The 24,700-nt window shown below is 31.3% G+C and overlaps 2 protein-coding genes across 3 annotated transcripts in view; one reads left to right on the forward strand and one right to left on the reverse strand.

The window, feature by feature from the left end:
• Nucleotides 1-4,936: 4,936 nt before the first annotated feature.
• LOC111627901 lies at nucleotides 4,937-24,131 on the forward strand. Of its 2 annotated transcripts, XR_002757082.1 has the most exons (5): nucleotides 4,937-5,170; nucleotides 5,271-5,974; nucleotides 18,440-18,716; nucleotides 19,497-19,565; nucleotides 24,013-24,131. XR_002757082.1 is itself a non-coding variant. In XM_023371581.1 (3 exons), the coding sequence occupies exons 2-3, from the start codon at nucleotides 5,272-5,274 to the stop codon at nucleotides 18,712-18,714; spliced, it is 978 nt and encodes a 325-aa protein (XP_023227349.1). In that variant the 5' UTR covers nucleotides 4,937-5,170; nucleotide 5,271; the 3' UTR covers nucleotides 18,715-19,103. The 2 variants fall into 2 exon arrangements, 1 of the variants encoding a protein (XP_023227349.1); XM_023371581.1 differs by lacking the exons at nucleotides 19,497-19,565; nucleotides 24,013-24,131 and having other exon boundaries at nucleotides 18,440-19,103.
• LOC111627899 (arylsulfatase B-like) overlaps nucleotides 23,817-24,700 on the reverse strand; it is a 32,691-nt gene continuing 31,807 nt past the window's right edge. Inside the window, exon 9 of the mRNA XM_023371579.1 lies at nucleotides 23,817-24,128. Within this exon, the coding sequence (XP_023227347.1) occupies nucleotides 23,970-24,128 (159 nt within the window). The 3' untranslated portion in view covers nucleotides 23,817-23,969. The remainder of the gene's footprint in view (nucleotides 24,129-24,700) is intronic.

Raw genomic sequence — 24,700 nt, forward strand, 5'->3', positions numbered from 1 at the left:
GCTACAATATTTGGCTATGTCTTGGCTACTTTAATATTATTTTTACGTGTTTTAGCTGGCAACACTCATTCGACCATGAAAGGGAGCCAGTATTTAAACGAGGCTTAATTTTCTAATTTTTAACGATACAATAGCGACGATTATTTTAAAAAATTTTTGTTAGGCTTAACATTGACGAAAATTCAATGCGAAGTAGGTTAATAGCGATATACTAATATACTAATTACATGGGATATAATAATATACTACACTAATAATGGATTTTTTCATACTTTTCGGTTATCCGACTTTTTAATTATCCGACCGACCCCAGTCCCCAATTGAGTCGGATAATCGAGGCTCTACTGTAATTTAATTAAGTAAGAATCGTAATTAATAAAACATTAGCGTGTAATTAAAGCTACGAGCCTCTGATCGGTAATGTTTTTACCATAAGGACATAGTAAGATGTTTCGTTTTCGACTATGAGTGACGTCAAATAAGCAACCAATGAGAAGCGTTTCTTCTCTATGAGGCAACCTTATAATCTAGGACCTTGAGGAAGACTGGCAAATGATTCGGAGAAAAAGCCAACAGGCTAGAGTCTCCATATTAATAAGATAAGAAAGAAAGAAAGAAAGACTGGCAAGTTCTATGGGCGAACTTGTTCTGCGCATCAACGCCTACGTAGGCAGTTGCTGCTAACGCCACTCTGTAACGGCGCGTGAAAATTACTTCAATTTAACGTTATGCTGTGAATACATGTGATAGAAGTAGGAAATGAATTCAAGACCTTGGAAGACTGCAAAAGTTATTGTTTAGCTGTTAATTGCTCAAATGCTCGAGGGAAGCAACATCATATGTCTTTCTTTAGATTTCCTAAAGAAAAAGACCGGTAAGACCATGTTTTTGTTAATGAACGCCGTTAGGTTTAAAGTACCCCGCGTTTTTTTATGCAGCGAGAGTGTAGCGAAATGACGTCACGAGCAGTATTGGCCAATTAGAAACCAGTTTCAGTGTGTTCGCTTTAAAGCGCTTCTCGAGCGCTGCATAAAAAAACGCGAGGGTACTGTCACTCAAGGGAAGAAACCAGTATACTTTCAAAATTCCCTGCAATTAATTAGAAGTGTCATACTATCTATTCATATGCAGCTCCATTTATTTATTTTTCAAATGGTGCTTTTGGTTCCAAAACACTCGACGCTTAGATCTTTTAAATAAAACAGCAGAAATACTATATAAAAATAATTATCTTTGTGCTGAGTATTTTGAAGAAAACCAAATCATGAATTCGGAAAAGAAGAAATTAGTTTGGAATGCAGTTCCAACAATTATTCAATAAACCAAACCCTCCAAAATTACTGACTGGGAAACAGTGGCGTAGCGTAGTGGGGGCGGCAGGAGCGGCCCGCCCCGGGCGGCACTTTTAGGGGCGGCAAAATTTCACAATAAATAATAATATCTTGTAAAAATTTGAACCATTTCATTTCATATTTTTGCCGCACCTACGATTCGGACCGATTGAAATAAACACGGAATTTTTCATTACTTATTCTGTGACAAAACTGAATTTTAGTCTTTTAAATTGAGATACCTAAATAAGGGGGCGGCGAAATTTTCCTCTGCCCCGGGCGGTTGACACCCACGCTACGCCACTGCTGGGAAAATAAAAGCACCAAAACTTGCACAAAAAACAACTTAGCAAATTCTCTCTCAGTTTAAAGAATGTTCTTTTAATGAAGAAGCTGAGAAATCCCCTGTGAATTCAGGAGACCTGGATATCCCAATAAATTCAGAAACTGTTACTTTACCTATTAATTTATAAGCTCCGGAATTTTCCGCAATTTGCCTAGTACTCGTAAGATCACGTAGCTATCAAAATTGAGGAAGAAGTATTCTATGTTTCGATCTCAGGTTAAAGATAAGCAAGACATAAAAGATATTATGAGACAAATTCGTCAAGTGTGCCCAGGACTATCTCAGGTTCAGTTGTGTTTCTTTGAGTCACAAATCAAGATGTAAGAAATGGACATGCAAAGACAAAAAACTAGCCCTTTTTTATCAAAGCCCGGGAGCCTACAAGATGTTTCAAAAAAATATTCCTCCTACCAAGTATGCGGTCCGTAAGGCAGTGGATATCTCAAATGACCTTTGAACCAGGCTTTCAGGAATTTGTATTTGATGCACTAAAAGCTAAAGCAAAGTGTTTGAGTGATCGAGACAAAATGTGCATTTTAATGTGGGATGAAATGTCTATCAAGTCAGAGTTGTCTTATGATTTGTCTAATGATGTAGTTGATAGATTTGTTGATTTGGGGAACAATACAAGGTTTTTATCAGGTGTAAATCAAGCCATGGTGTTCCAAATACAAGGAATAATGTATTTAAGAAATGGAAGCAGCCTATTGGCTATGTTCTTTCCACTGATTACACCAAATCTGATGACATGCTGGTATTAGTAAAAGACTGGACAAGTTAACTGATGCTGATTTAAATATTGTAACCTTGCTGTGTGACCTTTCTAATCATAATCGTTCAGTTTATAATTCTGTTTGCGTTACAGTTGAAAAACCTTTTTTAAATTACAAAGACAGGGTGATATTCTGTATGTATGATCCACCACACTTGTTGAAATGTACTCGTAATAATTTAAAAAATTATGACTTTGAATTGGATGGAAACACAATTAAGTGGAATTAAATCAAGCAGTGTATAACAAAAGACAATTCACTAGCAATTCGCTTAGCATCTAAAGTCACCATGAAACACATTATGTTGCCTATGTTTTCTAAAATGAAAGTGAAATTAGCAGCACAAATTTTAAGCCATACTGTAGCGGCTGGGATAGAAACGTATGTTTCATTAGGCTGTTTACTACCTGATGCAGCTTAGGCTGCGTACACACTAGGCGTTTTTAAACGCGCGTTTTAAAGAACCAAGAGTTCTACATAGGCGTACACACTCAAACGCGCGCTTTTGGCCAAGCGCGCGTTAAACGCGCGTTTATAGATTTTTCTTAAAACGCGCGTTTTGCGGGCGTTAGCCGAGCGCTTTGAGATATATGTGCTGCCAGGTTACTGTACATGCGATCGCGCACTTTCGGGTAGATTTGACGTACGTTGGCCGAAATGGAGAACGATCATTTCGATACTGATCTATTTATTGATGAAATCTAAAAGAGACCAACCATCGTCAAAGGATTTTATAGATATTTTAAAAGAATTAAAAAACTTGGGTTTATTTTGTCTTAGTTTTGAATACAACGTCGCAAACATTCCACGTGTCAGTCTATCTCGTAATATTGGGTGCACCCAAAATTCTCTTTGCCTCTGCCATCGTCTTTTATAGCGACAATGGAGGAGGGGCACACAAGCAATTACTTTCAGGTCCATTTCCAAACTAAGCCAGTGCGTACGCTCCACAAACGCTCGTCGAACGCCGAGCTAACGCGCGTTTAAAAACGCCTAGTGTGTACACAGCTTTATACAGTACTGCAGATTTCTTAAACTGCAGATTTCATTGAAAAAATAGATTCACTTTTTGATGTGTTTAATGGGTCAAATTTAAAAAAAACCATTAAGGAGGCGACTAACAACTACATCTGCTCATGTGAATGTTGTAAAAGACAGTGCTGATATGTTTAAAAAATTAATTGTAAAATGTAGTCCCAAAGCAAGGATTAATTTTGTCAATGGATGGAGCGTTGCCATTTCGGCTCTGCTTGGATTATGGGAAAATCTTAGCAAAACTGGGGTTAAGTACTTGTTTACAAGGTCATTGAATCAAGATGCAGTAGAGAATTTATATTCAAGCATCAGACAACATGGATGGATTAAGAGTAATCCCAATACCAGTCAATTTAAATATTGTTTAATACTATGAAGAAATTTTTGCAGATGTTAAAGGACAAAATTGTGGAAATGATTTGGGACAATTCCTGGATATTTTTGGTAAGTCAAAAAGTGAGAACGTGGCAAGTACAGTAGTCACAACATTAGCAATACAATATAACAATTCCTTGCTGTTGCTACCTTCTTCTCAAGACAAAGATTTACCTGAGAAATGTGTTTTGTCATACATTACAGGGCATGTTTTGAGAAAAGCTTACAAAATTCACTTGTGTAGCCTTTGTTTAACAGGTTCTCAAAACCCCGTGCTGTCTTTTTCTCATCAGATATTTACCCATTTTAAATCATATACGTATGAAAAAGGAGATTTTGGAAGTTTAATTTCACCTCGCGATGAAGTCTTAGAATTCATGTCACATTGTGAAACTACCTTTGTGCAAGAGTTTAATGCGAATACGCATATGAAAGGAATTATGTGTCACATTTTAAGGACAATAGAACAAAACAACTTTTCTATCAAAATAAACGTCTGTTAAGACTTTCAAGATTTACTGGTAAAATTGTATATATGAATGCGTTTATATTATGCTACAAAATTTCTAAATCAAATGAGACAATATCTTCTACAACGAAGGTTGCACCAATTTCTACCAGTTCCAATTACCCAAAAATTTGTGAAGTTTTGCATTTGCCTTGTTAATTACAACGTCATAATATGGGCAGATTCTTTTCTGTATTACGATTATCATTTCAATATATTTAAAAGTTTTAAAATACTTTTGCACTTGTTTTGTATAATCTGTACAGTATTAAGTAAAACATTTCTTTATAAGACAAGTATTTTATTCAAAAGTTTTTTTTTACAAAAGTTTTACAGTTTACTTAAGAACTGCAAATACAGTACATCGTCTATATGGTGGCCAAACCAGCTTGGGCACAGGACACTGCACCATTCCATTGTTGAAATCTCGGGCAAATTCTTACGTTTTCACTAAAATTTCATAGTACTGTATTTAAGAAAAATACAATATGAATAAATCCGGCATCGTTTTGTTTACGAACCACTATCGTAATTCTACCGTGTTCGTGGCGGTAGTTTTCATATGGCGTCCGCATGAGGACGCGATAGTCGGTTCAGTCTAATGTCCTAGGTTCAGTCAACCTTTCCTTGTCAGTTTTCCTAGCTTAGCTAGGTAATTAGTTTATGGTAAAACCGAACATGTGACATCTCACTGTCCTATCATTTTTCATATTTCATCATTGAATTGTTTGAATCATAGTAAATCTTTATAATTTAATTTTTGACGTATTAGGTAGAAAGTAAGGATTAACGTTTCGTAAAGGTATGTGGAATTTCGTTTAAAATACGCATATTAAAAAGTTTGCTTAATTTTTTAATTAAGCAATCAATTTAATATATTTTAAAATACTTTAATTTCATAGCATGATGAAAAACGAAACCGAAACTATTGAACAACATTTTTATAATTTCTTGAAAGTCAACGGCGGAAATGAAGATATTGAGTCTTCCAAAGGATTTTTACGTCTCCATTTCCCTAAAGAACATGCTCAATTACACACTCTTAACGAACTTATTCAACTAATAATAAACAATAATATGCCTATGATAGAAAGTATCGAATTGATAAAATGCGTGGTCAAAACATACTTAAATAATTCTGAATTGGGAAATTTTATAAGCGATTATGAATATCTAATGAAAAATATAGGTACAGAAGATACTATAACTGTTTACCACCTATACAAAAAAATAGCAGATTTTATTGAAAATAAAATTGGTTCGAGTAACGTGCAGAATTTGAAAAATGATTTTAAACATATTATCGATTCGGAAAGAGTATTTGATACCATCGACACTTTTAGTCAACTTTTTGGAATTCTTGAAGATAGAGATGCGTTAAACGACAATGATGTCAGTCCTTTAGAACATATTTTAAATAAACTGGATCGGAATGATGATATAGATACAATTAAACGTGTATTGAACGTCTTTATAAAACTTTCACACATGCAGTATAAATGCAAAATATGTAAATGCCAAACCAATTTTAAACCATTTCGCATTCCAAATGAAGATTTTGAAGCACCTAAGCCTGCTGAAACATTGGTGCCAAAAGAATCTGATGGTAAGAAGTGCATGTTAAATATATTATATTGTTTCATAATTAATTAAGATTTTTCTGTAGAATATTTATGTTAAATTAGTAAATTTGTTTATAATTTCTTAAAAATTACATTGAATAGTTTTTATGACCAACAATTTACATTAGCTTCACATTATATTATGTACCAGTAATTAACAATCCAAATAGTTATGTAAAAATTAACATATAGATGATGATATTCAAATACTCAACTTCCAGATAAACATTTTAATACTCTTGCGTTGTCTCCATTTTGATACTGATGGCTAGCAAAAGAAGCTGTAAATGGAAGTTAAATGATTACTAGGAATGTAACGAATATTTGGTTACTATTCGGTATTCGGCCGAATACCGAATATTTAATCACTATTCGACCGAATACCTAAAAACAGGAGTAAGAAATAACAAAACCACAGTAAATTAATCATTTTGGTATTTAGATTTAATGTTATCAGGTTAGTGTTGTTTGTTTATATTTATTTATAACTTATAACATTCACAAAATAAAAAAAATAATATTAGTCACATGTATTTACAATTTATAATTACAAATATCAGCACACATACACACCTATTCGTTCGAGAATCGTCACACACATCTGAGGGTCTGACCCTGTCTATTCTTTTTAATTGCTTGTCTTTGCTGTTTTCTTTCTCTTTCTTCCATCTCTATAGTCCAAGTATGCCTATGCATACATCATAATACGCGCTCACGATACTTTCGATTCGTCACTTTTCCATCGTTGTTTTTCCATTTTATAATTACGTGACTCATAGCCTGGTGATAATGTAGAAAAGAGACAGATAGGACATCGGTGTATGTCGTAGTTATGATTTCACAGATTCAAGACAGCTTGATAGCCTGAATGGTCCCAGGCTTTCGCCCGTGCATGCTAAGTGACATTCATTACAGGCATTTAGCTTTCCGAAGTCTATGACAACAATTGTTTGGCATTGACGGCCGCAAATTTGGCGCCAATAAGCTGCTTCGACTTGTTCTATTATGCTATCAACTCAATTTCATATTTATTTTCACATTTTCACTTTGCGGTCTTTCTCTATTCTTTTTCCGTTATTTACATGTGTAGGTCATTTCATTGTTATTCACAGTTGATATCGTCATTTATCACATACTGCCATGACGCTCTTGTCTGAACTGTCAAGAATTAACGCGATTGGCGAAGCGTAGTGACAGTGGGCCAATGGAGAGCAGGTCCTGGCTATAATGCAGTTTGCGTGCCAATTTTTGTACTTGCGTTAATCAAGCCGAATAGTTTGGCCGAATATTCGGCTATGCTCCTGGCCGAATATTTGGTATTCGGCCTGAGGCCGACTATACTATTAGTTACAACACTAATGATTACTACTTGGCAGTTATTAGTGAGGTTGAGGCTGAAGTTTTAAACCAAAAAATGTGTATGTCAGACGTTCAGCACTGCTTTCTTGTAAGCCAAGAAGTTTGACAATAGTGTTTGGAATGTCAAGCATGATTCCACTGACTATCCAAACACCATTGTCAAACTTCTCAGCTTACAGGAAAGCGGCACTGAATGTTCGACGTACATGTTTTCGCGTTTAAAACTTCGGCCTCAACCTTGCTATTAGTTCAATTAATTACTTCATTGATATAAGGCTCTCATACACTATAAACTATGGCCACCCTTTTTAGGTTTGAGGGCTATTGTCCATTTCAGAAATCACTGACTGTACTTTGTATACAGATTATAAAGTAGATCGCCTTCATTGGTCTAATTGCTATAGTCTATATTATAGAGTATGTAATATAGACTCTATAAATAGACAATTTAGTCAAATAACAATAAAAATTACAAAACAAGGGGCTATCCATAAATTATGTCTGCATTTTTCTTGAAAATTTTAGTTTCCCTCCCTCTCTTGTTCCAGTTTGTCCAAGTTTCTGTAGCCCCTCCCCTCCTCAGACATTCAACAAAATTCAATTGCCTTTAAAACCTTAATCAATTTATAAATGCTAGATATCATAAATAGAAACAAAACATACAAGATATTTTGAAATAAATATAATAAAAAGCATAAACTGTATAAAATGTAATGAAATAAATGTACCTCTACTGAAGCTCAACTCCTTCCCCCTTCAACTTTTCTTAACCTCCTCCTTCCCTTCCAGTGTGGATGTCATTTATGGACACTCCTAACAATAACAATTTTCTATGTAGATAATATGACACAGACCACAGTGAGCTACCTCTCATAGCTTGCCAGTTAACATGTTTACCTTGCTATAAACTAACTCCATAATTCACAAATTCTAGTTTTCTGTTTTTAAAAGAAATTGGATTATATTTGATAAAATGTGAAATGAGAGAGGGGCTTGATGATTGTAACAGAGGGGAATATGTTATAAAATTTCAATTGAAAAATCAGTGAAAAAGTTTTACATAGGTGCTATAAAGCAATGTTTGGAAGTAATTATAAGAGAACATAAGGAAAGCTAAAGAGAACACAGCTATGCACTTTGGAGGGTATGTTTTGCTCAGTACCACTATAGTCTTAGATTTGTGGGGAGCGTACAAGAAAGGAAACCTAGGATACCAACATCTTGCTATAAATCATTCAGTTAACTTTGTTGACCCTATCATCCATGCTACTATACATTGCATCAAATCTGTTTGGTATAAGGCTAAGGAGAAAAATAAATGTCAGTTTGGTACTCGTGGAGTGTTTGAGAATTATCTTAGAATTTTTATGGTGTCAGCATTTTTAATGGAAACCCATTTCAAAAGTTTTGTTTCTCAAGTTTATTAGGTTTATCCAGATAAAGCTAAATAGTTGACTCTGTCTCGTCATTTTTCATCATTGAAATTGTTTGAATCATAGTATTTTTGTCATCTTGTTTTGTAATTAAATGGCTGTTTTCAAGATATTAAGTTTTCTACATAAATCTAGCTTTAAGCTTTAGTGTTTAGTAAATTTTTGTTACTTTTGAAAGAATAATTATGCAATTTCTTTAACATTATAGTAGAGTATACATATCAAAGACAGTATATTCTTACATATTAGCAAAAACAGTACATTGCCTACATATGAAGATCATTTTCTGATAAAAATAAAAAAGTTCCAGCCTGTTCCAGCAAAAAGCTTTTAATATTTTAACATTTTTTGGCTATCAATGCAGCCATCATCAGGAACAAACATATAATAGTTTTTAAAATTTAAATTCAACAGTGTTCCAAAATATGGATTAATGATATACAATTGAAATAACATAAACTATACAAAAATATATATTTATCATTATTTAAATACATAATAATATACCATAAAATATAATTATAAATACTAGATTCATTGATTATAAAATGATAAATTACTGTGTAGTTTTGTCCCCATAATGATTTATAAGAAATTTCTATGCTATTGATAAGTTGCTGCATCCTTATGATTAATACATGTATTCCTAACAGTATTTTTGTATGTGGCTGTTTTTTCTAGATTTTCCAGAGTGTTGGTTCCTGGAGATTTTAATGAGTTTGCAAAATGTGGTATATTATGCAGAAGGATTGCCATAATAGCCAGTGTTGTGCTTTTGCAAAGAACATCAGTATGATGTATAATACATAAGTACTGTACATCGTACTGATGTTCCTTGAATCTGGTGGGCAGATTTTGGGATGTGTATCCTATATATTTGCTTTAATTTACATTGTTTTAGGTATATTTTGTATGTATTTTTAGTTACAAATTTTCTTTTTCATTATTTATAAATTTTTTTATTGGTTTATGTTAAATTTTAAAATTTGTATTTTGTTCTTTTCAACATCCAATATTAGTTACATGAGAAACAAAACACCTTTTTTGCCGAGAAATAAATATAATTTGAAAAAACAAACGTTTTCAGCCTAGTTAATAGGCCATCTTCAGGTCAAAAAACATTATGGAACATTTACGTTCCATTTTTTCGACCTGAAGATAGCCTATTAACTAGGCTGAAAACGTTTGTTTTTTCAAATTATATTTATTTCTCGGCAAAAAAGGTGTTTTGTTTCTCATTATTTAGTTGCTGAGCGCTTTTGATATTATTAGTTACATGTTCAATTTCTTAAGTTATTCTAATTTGTAATTGAGGAATACCAATAAAATAAAGTCAGAAATGGTAATTTTCTTTGCTGGATAAAAAAGATGTGTTTTCTGTTATTTTTGGTTACCCTCATCTGGTTTCTACATACATTATTTGCTATAAATAATACATAATTTGAAATAAAGGAATTTACACTGCCATTTTGTATTAATTATAATGATTAGATCAAGTTTTCAATTAAGTTCTTTCAATATAATCTAAATTAATTAATTTGTTGCAGAACGGCCTATCTTTAGTCCAAATTTTGTAACATTATGAAATTAATTAGCCAAGTTATAATCTGATAGTTAATCCATTTGATCATTAGAATAATTTAGGCTTGGTTGTCTATATGAACATAATTATTTTTAATTAAGAGTACAAAATAAAGCTAATATTTTGTTTCAGTTCCTAAACAATTTAAATTTAGTCAAATTTACAAACTACCTTGAAGTGGTTTATAAATAAATGTTCAACTAATAATTACACAAACTGTATTAAACATCAAATTTTAATTCAATTTTAATCCAAATGTATAGTTGAAGAGTCTTATTTTTGTACAGTTATGTTCCACAGAATTTGTGAATATGGAAAGGTGAAATATATTGAAAAAAAAGGGAATTTAACAAATATAGAATTAGAAAATAAAAACATTTTTATATAAAGAAATTTTAATTTTATATGAAAGTACAGTAAGATCCTGCTTAACACTGATTTGATATAACATCTGTTCAAAATCTAAAAAAAGCTCAAAATTTATGCTGATTCAAATTATTGTGGCATTTCATTGATTTGTGTATAATATGATTATTCCTGAACATGAACCAATCAGCAAAAGGTGGCAATTCGTCATAGCACTGTACTTTCCTTAAATCTATGTTTGGTGCAATTTTGGAAAAATTATATCATGGCTGTTATAGGCAATATCATTTTTGCTTGGCAAGAATTAACTGATAAATGCACGAATGAAGTGTGGAAGAAGTTATGGCTGAAGGTATCCAAGAATTCTCAAGGAAAAGAGCATATCGCTGTATCGTTAGGTTGACTATATTGTCAACCTAATTAATACAGCAGGACTATGAGATGTAGACGAGCAAGATATTGAAAAGATACTGCAGGTTTCTGATGAGAACCTTACCAATGAATTTCAAGAACTAGCAGAACAAGGAATCCATGTAGAACTGGAAATAGTGATTCTGAAAATGAAGAATCCAAAGAATTTCTCTACAGATTTCCTTAGTAAAAGTTTGGTAATGATAACCGAAATCATAGATCAAATTGTAGTGAATGATCCAGATTTTGAAAGGAGTACAAAAGCAAGATGTGTTTTGGATGTGATCTCTTGCTACTGACATTTGCTTAAGGAAAGAAAGAAAAATGCGACAAATGAAGCTACACAACTTTATCGTAAAAAATGAATGTCAGAAGAACCAGGACCTCATCACAAAAAAATGAACTTTACATTTCTGTGTGCAAATGTTTGTGTGTTATTTAACTTATATCATTATACAAATTAATATAAAAATAACTGAAAATTAAAGTAAAATCTGTTTATTTTTGGATTGTGTGTTCCTCTTTCCCTATTTAGTCTGTGTTAAAAGGACCTTGTTTAATGCTGTTTTATTTAGAGCTTTGTCACCTAGGAATATATCCCCTGCTTATAACAGATTTCCAATTAGTACCCAAAACAAATATGATACTTTTTGTTTTGGGTTTAAGCAGGGTCTTACTGTAAATACAGTAGTGCTTTGACTTAAGAGTTTAATTTGTTTCATTGTTTTATGACAGAGTTCTTAACTCAAATTGCTCATATGTCAAATCCATTTTCCCCATTGAAATGCCATTAATCCATTCCAGACTCCTGAAAATACTGCAATGTTTTTTGTTACATGTTTTTAAATAATAAAAATGTACTTATAAATAATAAATATTGTATAAAAACACAATAGAATGTATTGCAATAAACTGGTTTTATTAACTACTGTATGATGTACAGCATTTACCTTAGAGATCAGATGACTTGAAGATGCTGACAGAGGTGGAGGAGAAAGACTGAACTGAATAACTGAATCTTATTCACTAATTTTTGCCAACTTTCCTCACTTTCATCTGCAGGGGTTTTTGATAAAAACCTGTCCAATGAGGTCTGTTTCATCCTCCCTTTCAGAAACATTCTGAAAGGGAGGATGAAACAGACTTCATCAAATAGCACCATCGCACACCTAGTTGTAACTTTTTCTGGGTGTTTCTTTTGAATAAAATCTGATAGTTTCTCCCATATTCCCACCTTCATCCGTGTTCAGACCCATGGACTTGCCGAGGGATACAATCTCCTCCATCACTGCTGCTTCAGGTTTGAATCTTTCAAAGCCCATTTCAGACAACCTCAGGCCACAGCTTCTTCCACATGGAGTCCAGAAGAGCTTTCTAGTAATTTTCAGTAAAAATAATCCAGAATATTATTCTTAACAACTGAAATAAGCAAAAACAACTACAATTACTATTGAAACAATGATTTTTACTAAATATCTTTTTCCTTATATCAAATTTTCAATGTGTATCAATGACAGAGCTAAGCCTAATAATACATATGCATATGGATGAATATACAGTATGTTTTATTGAATATGAAAGTAAATGAATGGTATATAAAAGCTTAAACACATTTAGAAAATCATATTCAGTAGTAAGTATAATATAATATTGTACATATGTACAGTATTTAAAAATATAAAAACTTTGTAAGTTTTAAATAAAGTTGTGTGCTACATGTTTCTTTATCTTCAATCCCAGTCATCTTTCCCGGTTTGGGAGTAGGTGACAATATTAACTTGATAATTACTGCTTATTAGTTCAAAAATTCATTGAAAGGAAAACACTGTAATATTGTTCAGTTTTGACAAGAAGTGTCTTGCATGCTTTTCTCCCTTGTCACTAGTGGTGTTGCCTCAAACATTGGTATATCATACACCATAGGACAGTTTTCCATTTCTTAATTTTTTTTAATGGTTTGCTGTGGCACTAACTGCACCAACTAGCAGTGGGTTAAAGCTGGCTCATAACCCGAATTTTAGCTCTCAACTCAAAGCAAGAGATTGGCCGAGAGACAGCTTGTATCTTGAAAAACTCATTAGTTGGGATACTCATAAGTCAAGATACACTGTATATGGAAATTATAATTAATTTACTCTTATTAAAGCACTTTAATTTTTATCTCGTATTATCTTTGGAAATCATACATGTTTTTAGTAACACGATCTGTACTCTTCTATTAAAATTTTAATAGAGAATTTCAATTAAAAATCTCTATTAAAATTTTAGATTCCTCATCTACAAGCTTTACATTATGAAGAACATTCCTTTTAATTAAAATGGCTGATGGTGTTATTTTTTAATTTTTAAAAACATTCCTTTTACTTAAACTTTCAAAATTCTCCTTCAGAAGCATTGTATAAATTTACATATAGTATTTTCACTAAAATGATCAAACAAATGCTGGATGATAGAACCAATTAAAGGGCAATTTTTTGTGACTTCTCCTTAGATGCTTAGGATTTTTTCTATTCTTTTGTTGGGTCTTTGATAATCTTGCAAGTTTGCTCTTTGGAAGAAAGGGATGCTAACTGCATTTTTCTTTCTCTTTTCTTTCTTTCTTTTTCCCCTCTTCTTCATGCATGGTTCATTAAGACAAAGGAGCAAGTAGCTATAGTTGATTCTTCCCCTGCCAACAATCTAGCACTTTATCTTGCAGTCTTGGAATTTTGTCATTGGACTTTTTTTGTTTAAATGATTTTCTTATATTCTTAAAAATAAACTAATTAAAATCTATTTGAAAACATTGATTTTAATTAGTTCATTTTGGTTATATTCATAATGCATACCAATATAAAACACATTTATTATCTGCATAATGCATATGCTAAAATGTGAGCAACTAAAAGCACATATATTAACAGTCAGCAACATAATTTGCAGAAGAACACATTTAAGATAAAAGAATTAAAGATCATTTGTCTCTTTATCTTAATTTATTTTTCTTGATTTATTTCCGTGAATATGCAAATTTTGTTCTTATGAATATGGAAAATAATTTCAACCTGCCATTTCTGTTTTTTATGCAAATGCATTGCCAATTATACTACCTGGATAACTGTCTGATGTTTGCTTCCAGAGCTGTTAATAACTCTGGAAACCACCAATTCTTTTCTTTCTGAAAATGGCTTCATACAGTGAACTGCAAATATGTAAAATGTATATATAAAGAATGCACAAATACCAGCTTCTGCTGTATAACTTCTCCTATTTTATATAAAAGGCTTCATACACTGCAATATTTGTATTCTCTTTGATATTTTTATGATGGAGTAGAAGTAAACATTTCCAAAAGTTTTCGATGAAAACTGATAGTATAGTGAAATAGTGTACTGTATTTACTCAAGTGTAAGATGCACTTTTTCAGGTCATTATCTTCAAAAATAGTGTGACTTACAAATAGGGTCTCATTTCCCGGTCCTTTGCTTATCCCGGGATTTCAGGGGAAATGTGAACCGTTTCCTGGGATCCCGGGAAATTTCAGGATATAATTAATTATTTTTAATATATAAAAAATATCTTGAAATTGAATGATATAATTATTTTTCATTTTTTAAAGTAATTTAGTATGTTCTGTAACCTCCAAAATCATATTAATTCTGTATAAAATATATATTAAAAATTACCTTTAAATTACATAGAAATTTTCACAAATAGAAGAGAAAGTTTATTAAAGTTTGTTAGAAATTGCTTACAATAAAAATGCCTTTGAATTGAGTTGAAAATTTAAAGAAAAAAATGAACTTATAACTTAGAAGGTAATTTTAATTTTTTAAATAAAACATGATATAATAAAAATTTACAATAATATTTTGTAAGATTTTAAAAAGCAATGATGGTTGATACTCCAAACACTCAATCTGATTCTTATTTTAGTAATGAAAAGTCCTGATACCGAGAATTGCCTTTCCGACTCAATTGATATTGGTGGAATTGTCTTTAATACATTTAAGAGAAGATAGATGTTATGTATTTTTTCAGCTGTAGCCTGGAAGGTTTTGAGTTTGTTTTCGAGATGCATCGCAGTACTTCTTTTGCTGTCTAGTATTCTTGATTTGTCTACCATAGTTGCTTTATTAGCAGCATCAAGTATATAGTCTGATCATTCAGCATTTCTTTTGGCTTTAATAATCAGGTTTATGAAAAAAAAACATCATACTTGCATACTTCATACTCGTTTGTATTCTTGTCCAATTTCGCAATATGGCATAATGCAGTTATTGAAGCTACTGAGCATGGTAAAAATTAAGAACAATTATTTAAGATATTGCAAGTTCTGGCAAGTAAAGAATTTTCAGAGTCATGCCACAAATAGGCTATGTATTGATTATTGACAATCTGTGAGATGCCATAACAAGTAAAAATTTAAAAAACTAATAAACAGGCTTAAAATTAATAAATACAAATGTATTCTGACAGTTTGAGTTAATTATACTTTCTATTTGCAAAATTTCCTTGACCTTAATACAAAATAAGAAAAAAGTGAACTTTTAAGAAATTTGTGGGATTTCTCAGGATGAGAAGAATTTCCCAGGTTAAAAAAACAGCCAGGATCCCATTAGAGAAACCCTACTTACATAGTTAGATCTGATATCATAAAGAAACTGGCTAATTATTATTCCTCTGTCACTAATTCTATTGTCATTTAACTGATTTTATTAGACCAATATGCATAATTGTTAATATTCAAGTAAATAGACTATAGCTTTTCTCATCTTTAATATAAAAGATGATGTTAGATATACTAGTTGTTGAGATATTGAAAAGAAATAAACAATAGTGGTTTAATATATGATACAATTGAAAAGTTTATGAACAGAAGCAATGGCATGCCATGACATTTGATGGTAGGGAAGCTGTGTTTCTGTAAGAAGCCGACTTCCAGGGGCAATCAGTTAATTGTGTGTCAGTGATGTCTAATGTCCATTCATATCATTTGTTCGATAAGCCAGTAAAAACTGTAGACGTCTCTAAATATATTTTTAATATCACAATTAGATTCTGAATCGCTAGCCACAATATAAGGGCTAAAATCTATATATATATATATATATATATAAATGGACATGCATGTCCCTATATTTCACTTTTCTGCCAAAATTACACATCGCACGTGAATGGTGTTTGTATGTGGTAGTAGCCCCAAGTCTCCATTCGTGCACCAGGGGGTAGCGTCTCGATAGCTATAAGGGTGCGGGAGATATGGGGTTGAAAGTGGCTTTCTATTTTGAATGTTTTGTTCGAACAAATTCGAACATAAAATTCGAATATTGGTTTGATTATAGAATGATTGTAAACGTTCCAGAAACGTTGAAAATAGTTCGTTTGACTTGATGTGAACAGGAGACGTTTAGAAATAGAATCGGGACCAGGTCTCTAACTAGTCTGGAAACAGGGGACCCAATTCTTGCATTCTGTGAAGACGGGTAAGATTGGCTATAATGTAATTATCTTAATCTTCACTATCGTTACTTTTTAAAAACCCAGCGAAGCGGGTCCTTGCAGCTAGATTCTAGATTACTTAGAAAAACAGTCTTTTATATATAAAAAAAACTATATTACATACAAATGTACGAACAAATAAAAACCCAGCAAAGCGGGTCCTTGCAGCTAGTTAAAAATAAAATTATAAGAACTTACTTGGTGAAATAAAATGTATGGTGGATGTACAGTACATACCTGGTACAAAATATTCTTGAATTGTATGAATATACTTTTAAAGAAAATTATAATTAAATATAGCTTTGTAAAGAAAAGTACATAAAAATTACATGAAATATTCTTTATTTTTTAAATCTTAAAACAATTCACTTAGTCAAATAGCTCCCTACAAGTGGGTAATGGATGGAATCAGAGATGGTTGCAGTGCGTGCATACACACAAACTGCCAAATCCTCAGGGTGCTGATACTGGTCAATGTCAAATACCTCTTTTGTCACATCACTATTATCTCTAAGGATGCAACAGGTAGATTTTAAACATAATTGTAAAAATCTAAATATGTTAAACTTAATAGTCATTTGTTTTCTAAGTAATTAATATGTATTTATTTTTTAGAAAATACAAGGGAAGCGGAACTTCCACTGCTTCCAATGACGGCACACCACTGGACAAAAGCTATAAACAAAAATTAAAAATAGTTTTACTAGTTCTTTTTCCTCTTGCTTAAAATGTTTTGTTTGAATTGCTATGTATTAATTTAAGCAACGTTTTTATTTGAAAGAAAGCAAAAATTCTTGAAGTTCTTTTTAATATTTGAAGTACTACAGGAATTTTATTTTTTTAAAGTAATCTCAATAGTGTCAATTCTAATGTATTAATTAATTTTTCAAAGTAAATGGTATAATGCTAAATCTTATAAATAAAAAGAGTAGTAAAATTAATGTAATATTCTGTCAATAATTGTTATATAATATACTGAGAATACAACAGATAAGAAATGCCCTGTAAAACCTTGATAAAACACTAACCAATGATGTTTCTTGCAAATATAATTTTCAATCCTATTTAATTTCAAATACTTTAGTATCCATTTTTGTAAGAAAATTCAAAATAACTTCCTTTCTTTAGTCTTTTGCTTGTTTCTCTCATCATAAAAGTTGGTGAAATAGAAACATACATTTGCACTAATGTTATACAATTAATTATATTGCATTAGATTTAGATTTGAGTAAGCTTTTGTATAAGTTGATCATAATGCATTAGATTTAATTAGGGATATAAATAATAACTTCCGTATGACTGGAAAAAGTTATAATAAAATAACATTTTTTGTTTGATATATTTTTATATATTGTAAAAATATGAGCATGAAATTTACAGTAATTTATGAAATTTTAAGTAATTTTTAAGCATTTTGGATGTAATATTTTTCCTATAGCTCTATACTATTAACTTAAGTCAGGTGTTTTCAACTTTTTTCTTCCATTGATCTCCATATAGAAACTTTTCAATCAACCAACCTCTTTAAAATTTTTATTTCCCAAAATTTTTCATAATACCTTGCATATGAAGCAAATTAATAAATCAGTTAATGAATTTTTCACATGATTGATGATGATGATTGAAAATTATCTGAAATTCACGAAAAAATAAGTCTGTGTTTTTTTTATCAACCCTCCATTGACCACCATGGTGTCTATGTTGACCTTGTTAAGTTTATAGTCTCTTAAAATTGATATATTTAAGATATTATATAGTTAATTAAGTATAATTTTTTCTATATAACTTTATATCTTTTAACTTTTTTTTTCTTTTAGAATTACAAGCAGTCATCAATTATTTGTGCAAAAATTTGGGTCCAGATTGGAAAAAGCTTGCTCGTGCTTTGAGAATTCCTGAATCTAGAATACAATCAATCGTGCACGACCACATCAGACAGGTAGAAGAACAAGCATATCAAATGATGATGCTCTGGAGAACAACTAATGAAAATCCAACTGTGGATAAATTGCTAACTGCTTTAAAAAGTCCAATATGTGAGAAAATGTCATTAGTTAGAGATATAAAAACAGGAAAACATTTACAGTTCTAAAGGTTACAACTATATTAATTTATAATTACATATATTTTATATAAATAATTTTATGAATTTTTTCAATGTAATGTACAGTAATAGAATATAGAAATTTTATAAGTGGAAAAATTATTTTTTTGCAATGCAATGTATATTAATACTATGTACCAATTTTATTTAGAAATGAAAGATGCAACAGAATATTCATACCTTAACATTAAAATATATGAAATAATTTAGATACAGTAGAGCGTCGTTTATCAGAAAATCGGTTATCCTAAACGTCTGTTATCCGAAGGAATTCCAGTTGACAAATTTAAATTTTTGCCAGTGCTGTGGCGCTGTAATCTTTGGCTATGTCTTGGGCTACTCAAATATTTTACGTTTTTGATACTAAATTAACTTCTGAAGTATAATTTTTTATTTTTTTTATATTTTTCAATATATTTATTTTGTTTGTACAAAATAAAAAAATAATTTTTAACAATACAATAGTCTTCGTCAGGCTTAACATAAACGAAAATTCAATGCGAAGCGACACGCAACAAAGAAAAATTTCAACATGGGATAAATTAATATATTTTTTCGTACATAATCGGTTATCCGAAAAATAAGTTATCCGAACAACCCCAGTCCCCAATTGATTCGGATAAATGATGCTCTACTGTATATGTATTTATAAACTGTAATAAAGCATTGATAATAGTAACTATTTTTCTATTTTTACTAGAAGTTATTTCATTAGTTCTAAAGTGTGTGTGTGTGTACACTTAATGATCAAAATTTAATTAAACTTGTAGTTTGATATATTCCTTTGTACGAAGTCTCAGTCCTCTTGACGTCTGTCAGAAGACCAGAAATTTTCTCAAGTAAATAATTTTTATTTATAAGAATCTTTATCTGAAAGAATTTAGGTTTTTTCCTCCTGTGCTTTTCTCATTTTTATAATAAGTTTAATTTAAGTTTAAGATATATTCTTAATATTTCTTTTTTGAACTTAATTAATTTGGATTGAAAATTTTATTTTCTAAAAATTTCATGTCATGAGAAAAATAACATAACAATACATCCAATTTACTTTCATTTAGTACATTTGAAAAAAAATCTACATACTAAAGAGAGGTTTCATTAATTATCAAAAGATAGATGTAAATTATCATATAAAATAACAATTTTTCAAGATTTTTAATATTAAATGATGTGCTTGGATAATTTTACAATTATAAAAATTGTTGGATATGTGGCAAATGTTAAATCAGAATTTTATTTTAAAAAAATTCAGACCAAAATTGAATAAATATTTTAAAATGAGTTTTTATACAATATGTACAATGAATAGATATTTAGTTCAGTGTCAATAAACAATAGAAATTAAATGGAAAGTGAGCTTTTTCAAATTTTGCTAATTTATTACAAAGTCCAATCTTGACAAAGTTCTATTTGTCAAGATAACTCATAGTATCCTTTTATTATTAGGGAAAAAAATAAAGAATAAAGGAATATTTGAATCTCAGATAGCTGCTTGAATTGTAGCAATATTTACAATCAATTTGTAATTACTTCTGGGGAGGGGAAAAAATGTTCTACAATGAAGTTTTCAATATCACATTTGATACAGATAAAGGTACTTTGTAATGGGCTTATTCAAACTTTTGAGGAATACAATGGAATTGTTTTCTGTTTCCACCAATTATTAAGACTTGCAAAATTTTATTGAAAAACAATTTTATTTCATCTACTATTTGCATTACGTATTAAGGTCTTCTGTGTGGGCCTCTTCAGATATATTGCTGACATAATTTCTGTAAAGTATATTTAATTCAAATATACTTTATTACACATACCTAGTAAATTATTACAATGAAAGGGTTATCAAACACATGAAACTATTAATGCTTTATATATATATCCTAAAATGCATTTCAGCCCCTGGTGCTAATCCTCATCAGTTAGATGAACATCTTTTAAATATAAGGCAAAAATTTTTCTTACAAGACTCATATTTAAATCAATAAAACTCTACATACTCTATTTACTAACCATCAAAATGTTCAAATCATGAACATTTGTCTACATATGTATAATAAAGTACATTTGTATTAAATATCTTAAAAAAAGGATTAAAGGCTAATTGTTAAATATTCTGTAAAGCATATATAAAGTCCTAACAATTTCATTTTGATAACTGAAAACATCTAGTATCCACTGCTAAGCAGTACTAAGCAAAGTTTGTGTATTACATAGACAAACTTTTTACATGGAAGTCAATGATTCTAAAGAAAAATTTTTAAATGCTTTTATAATGTAACTTTTAGAGTTTTTATTGTAATATGATTTTTACAGTAATTTCGTCAGTATATATATATATATATATATACTGACTACACAGTTTAGAATAAAAGTCTACAAGTTTACTAAAACTACTATGTCCTTACTATTTTACATTTTTATATATACAGTATATATAGGGGGCCACATAGATGGTTGAAATGTCATGAATTATAGATGATATTGTTTTAAATTAAATCTATTGTTAATTTGTTTGGATTACATTTTTTCAGACAGGACTTCATGAAAAAGGATTGTTCTATTGAATTGTTCATTTCAATGGATTGTTTTATTGAATTGAAGATATGAAAATGTCTTCAATTCAATAAAACAATGCTTTTAATGCCACAGATTTTTATATTCCTCTATGTCATTACTGTTTTAGATAAAAATGAACACTATAAACACCTAAGATACCAGTATCTAATAATAACCAGTTGTTAAGTAGCAGTTGTAAGATTACTGTTTTACTTTTTGTTTCTATATTGTCTACTTGGACCTTAATATACTGGTGTAGTTCCTGGTTAGCAAAGAGAGGAAATCTTAGTCAAAAGTCAAGACAAAATATCTTATAAACAAAAATTCTAAACATCCAGGACATAATATAATTATAAAAATACATTGTAAAAATGACTTCACTATGTGGATCATGTTCCTGTGAAGTTGAAAGAGGAGGAAAAATTCATATTCACATTGTCTGTAATACTTTGTATTTTTACAATGTATTTTTATAACAAAATATCTTTATTTTCACCTGTTGCATTTCTTGTAAGATTTTCCCTGCTGTTTACATCTTCCACTTCACCAGAATTTCAGCTGTAGATTGTTTAAAATTAAATATTAATTATTTTTATCTTTATGTCCGTACTGTTTTACTTTTTTGCATTAATAAGTCCTATTAATAAACAAGGTCCCAAGTAGACAATAATAGAAACAAAAAAAATGTAAAATAGTAAGGACATAGTAGTTTTAGTAGACTTGTAGACTTTTATTCTAAACTGTGTAGATAGGAATTTTGTCTGTCTGGCCTTTAAGTCTTTTGAGCAATTCCTATACTGTTCTGCAGGCTATGGCACTTGGCTCCTGGGCCTATTAGCTTTACCTATATGTGGCAAAAAAATGTAGGAATACTTTAAATAATAATTAAACTGTTTCTATTGGATATGTTATATTCCACATATGAATCCACATACACAAATATATTTTGTATATTACATACAAAAAAGATTACTAGTTAATTTTAAGTTCATGAACTATGAGCTATGAAAACATGTTTTCTGTGCTTTTTTGATAAAGACATCTCTTCAAATACTGTCTCTGGATAGTTTTGTGCATTTGTATTTACTTAGTCAACCTGCTATCAGACTTGCACCCCTATGTGATCCCATTGAATATGTTGTGCCCTTCCAGTTACAGAAGATTCACACTTTGACTTAACCAAACTTATAGGCATGTCAACAGATCTTGCATCCAAAAGGTGGAGAGAGTTACAGATGCCTGGGTCCTCCTAAAACAAACGTTTTTACACAATTATTTAATTGCCTCTTGTCATAAAGAAAGTCAATCGAAGCTAATAAATTTTTGAAAAATTGTACATTGATTGTCCAAAAATTCTCCTTATATAAACTTACCATGTCAGATTTCGTTTCTTAGTCTTTATCCCATTCTGAAATATTAAACGAAATAAACGCCAACACGTGCGCGCATATCCATGAAAGTTTTTGACTTGGGTTCAGGAAGACTGAAAACGTCAAGATTTTCAAAATACCTGGCGATGACCCTAACTTATAATCTCTCGTGGGTAAAGCATGAGATGCTCTACATCTACCTGTATTTTGTTATTATTGATGTATCTAAGTCTCATGGATAAGAAAACAATTCGTTACTCAACACATCCTTTTTTTTTAACTCTTTCCGTCCTGTGAGCACTAAGAGAGCCTCTTTTTGCAAGCCCATTATGGGTTCGGCTAGGCCTACAATGGGGCTGCCGAGTGGTGAGGGACGGGGCCCGAAAAATTCCTGGGGATTTTTCGACCCGTTCGGGATCGAACCCGGGTCCCCAGAGCTGTAGGCTGCCACCTTGACCGCTCGGCCATCCGGCCAACTCAACACATCCTAGACGCGCTTAGAGTATTCGCTTATCGCCTTGAGAAATCGCAGAATTTTAAATTATGGGATAGAACGTGATCCAAACGATGTAAATTATAGTATACAGATTGTTTCCATTAAATCGAACGTAGTCCTTACGCATTTGTTAGGATAAAACAAAATCGTGCTCCCCATACCATAACATCCATACATACAGGGGGGGAAACCCGTATTTTTTGCATTTCTCGACGTTTCAAGGTGTTCTGAGTCGAAAAATCTGGGAGGATCATTTTTTGACCAATCGCCAGACTTTCCGTCTGTTATATATAATAATAGAGCCAGAAAAGTAAAAATTAGAATTTTATGACCGTTTTCGATATATGGAGCTATAAAGTGACAGCGTCCGAGCTCTCATACGACTGAGCCTGCCTAACGGAATATAGGCCTAGGGATCAAATGAAAACAGCATTGTGTGCGTCTAATAGAAAGTAGGCGCGAAAAACGAACAAAACACAAAAACAAATCAATTGGCATCGACTGCTTTGTTTTTGGATCCCCTCTCCGTGTCGGCAACTACAAGGATCGCCTCTTTTGTGGCGTCAAGTGCAAAGTTCACCTGTCCGCGTCTATCAGGTACTAGGATCGCGTCTTCTATGTCCAACAGGTGCAGGGTCTCTTTCCGGCTCAGCCTCAATTGTATCGCGATACGACAAAGTCGCGCGATGTCCTAGTTGTGGCCATAGAGACGAGAGTAAAAAATAATAATTTTTTTTTTAAACTTCAAATGTATATTAACTATCGATTACATACTATTATTATCATTTATATTTTCAATGATAAAAATAATTAGTCAACATTCATTCAAAATCATAATTATTGTAACTTTTCGTGTCTGCCCAGTTTGTCCAAGTGAATCCGTGAAGAGCAGGATCAGCATTCGGATCGATAGTTTGATTAACCGGAGGAACTTCGCTTTTTTTCCAAAAGTTCAATCGCTTCAGCATATATTCCACAACCTAAAGATAAACATTTAAGTTGATGTAAAAATATTTAAATAAATTATTTCATCTGTATAATCTATATATATAAAAATCAATTCTTGTTGGTTTATCCTTTATACAAATCTTTATTCTTAAATTGATCTGGACCAAAGTTAATATGAGTATGATTTAGATCCCAAAATCGACCCTAAGCTATATCGTCTTGGTGATGGCAAATTCACTGACGATCCGGATACTAATTTGATAACATTTACTATTTAAACCACAATTGGATATACGACAGAGCAATATTGGCTTCTAAAATCAAATGTGTTGCTGAATGTATCCGGTTCAGTTTTTAAATTCCTTGGGACCGGCTGGTCTACCACTACAAGAGGTTTCAAATCAACATCACAGTGACGTCATGAGCATGCACGATTGTCCGGCGCTATCTTTGGCTTTTTTACGTTGTGTTTATGCGCACTTTAGCTGGAGTTATTGCGTTGTTTATTCATCGCGAATATCACTATGGTGAACTGTTGTGTAATGCTATTTCACTCAAGAATAAAGGAACGTCATTTTTTAAAATTCCTGGGATTATTTGCCAT

This window comes from Centruroides sculpturatus, unplaced genomic scaffold (genome assembly GCF_000671375.1).
Source record: "Centruroides sculpturatus isolate CEXI.00-Female unplaced genomic scaffold, Cexi_2.0 scaffold449, whole genome shotgun sequence".
Taxonomy (NCBI): Eukaryota; Metazoa; Arthropoda; class Arachnida; order Scorpiones; family Buthidae; genus Centruroides; species Centruroides sculpturatus.

Bases quoted from the DNA above. Each gene is read 5' to 3' on its own strand.
- LOC111627901 (XM_023371581.1), top strand. From the start codon at position 5,272: ATGATGAAAAACGAAACCGAAACTATTGAACAACATTTTTATAATTTC. The intron at 5,975-18,439 runs GTAAGAAGTGCA...TTTTTCTTTTAG, and splicing joins GGTGCCAAAAGAATCTGATG to AATTACAAGCAGTCATCAAT.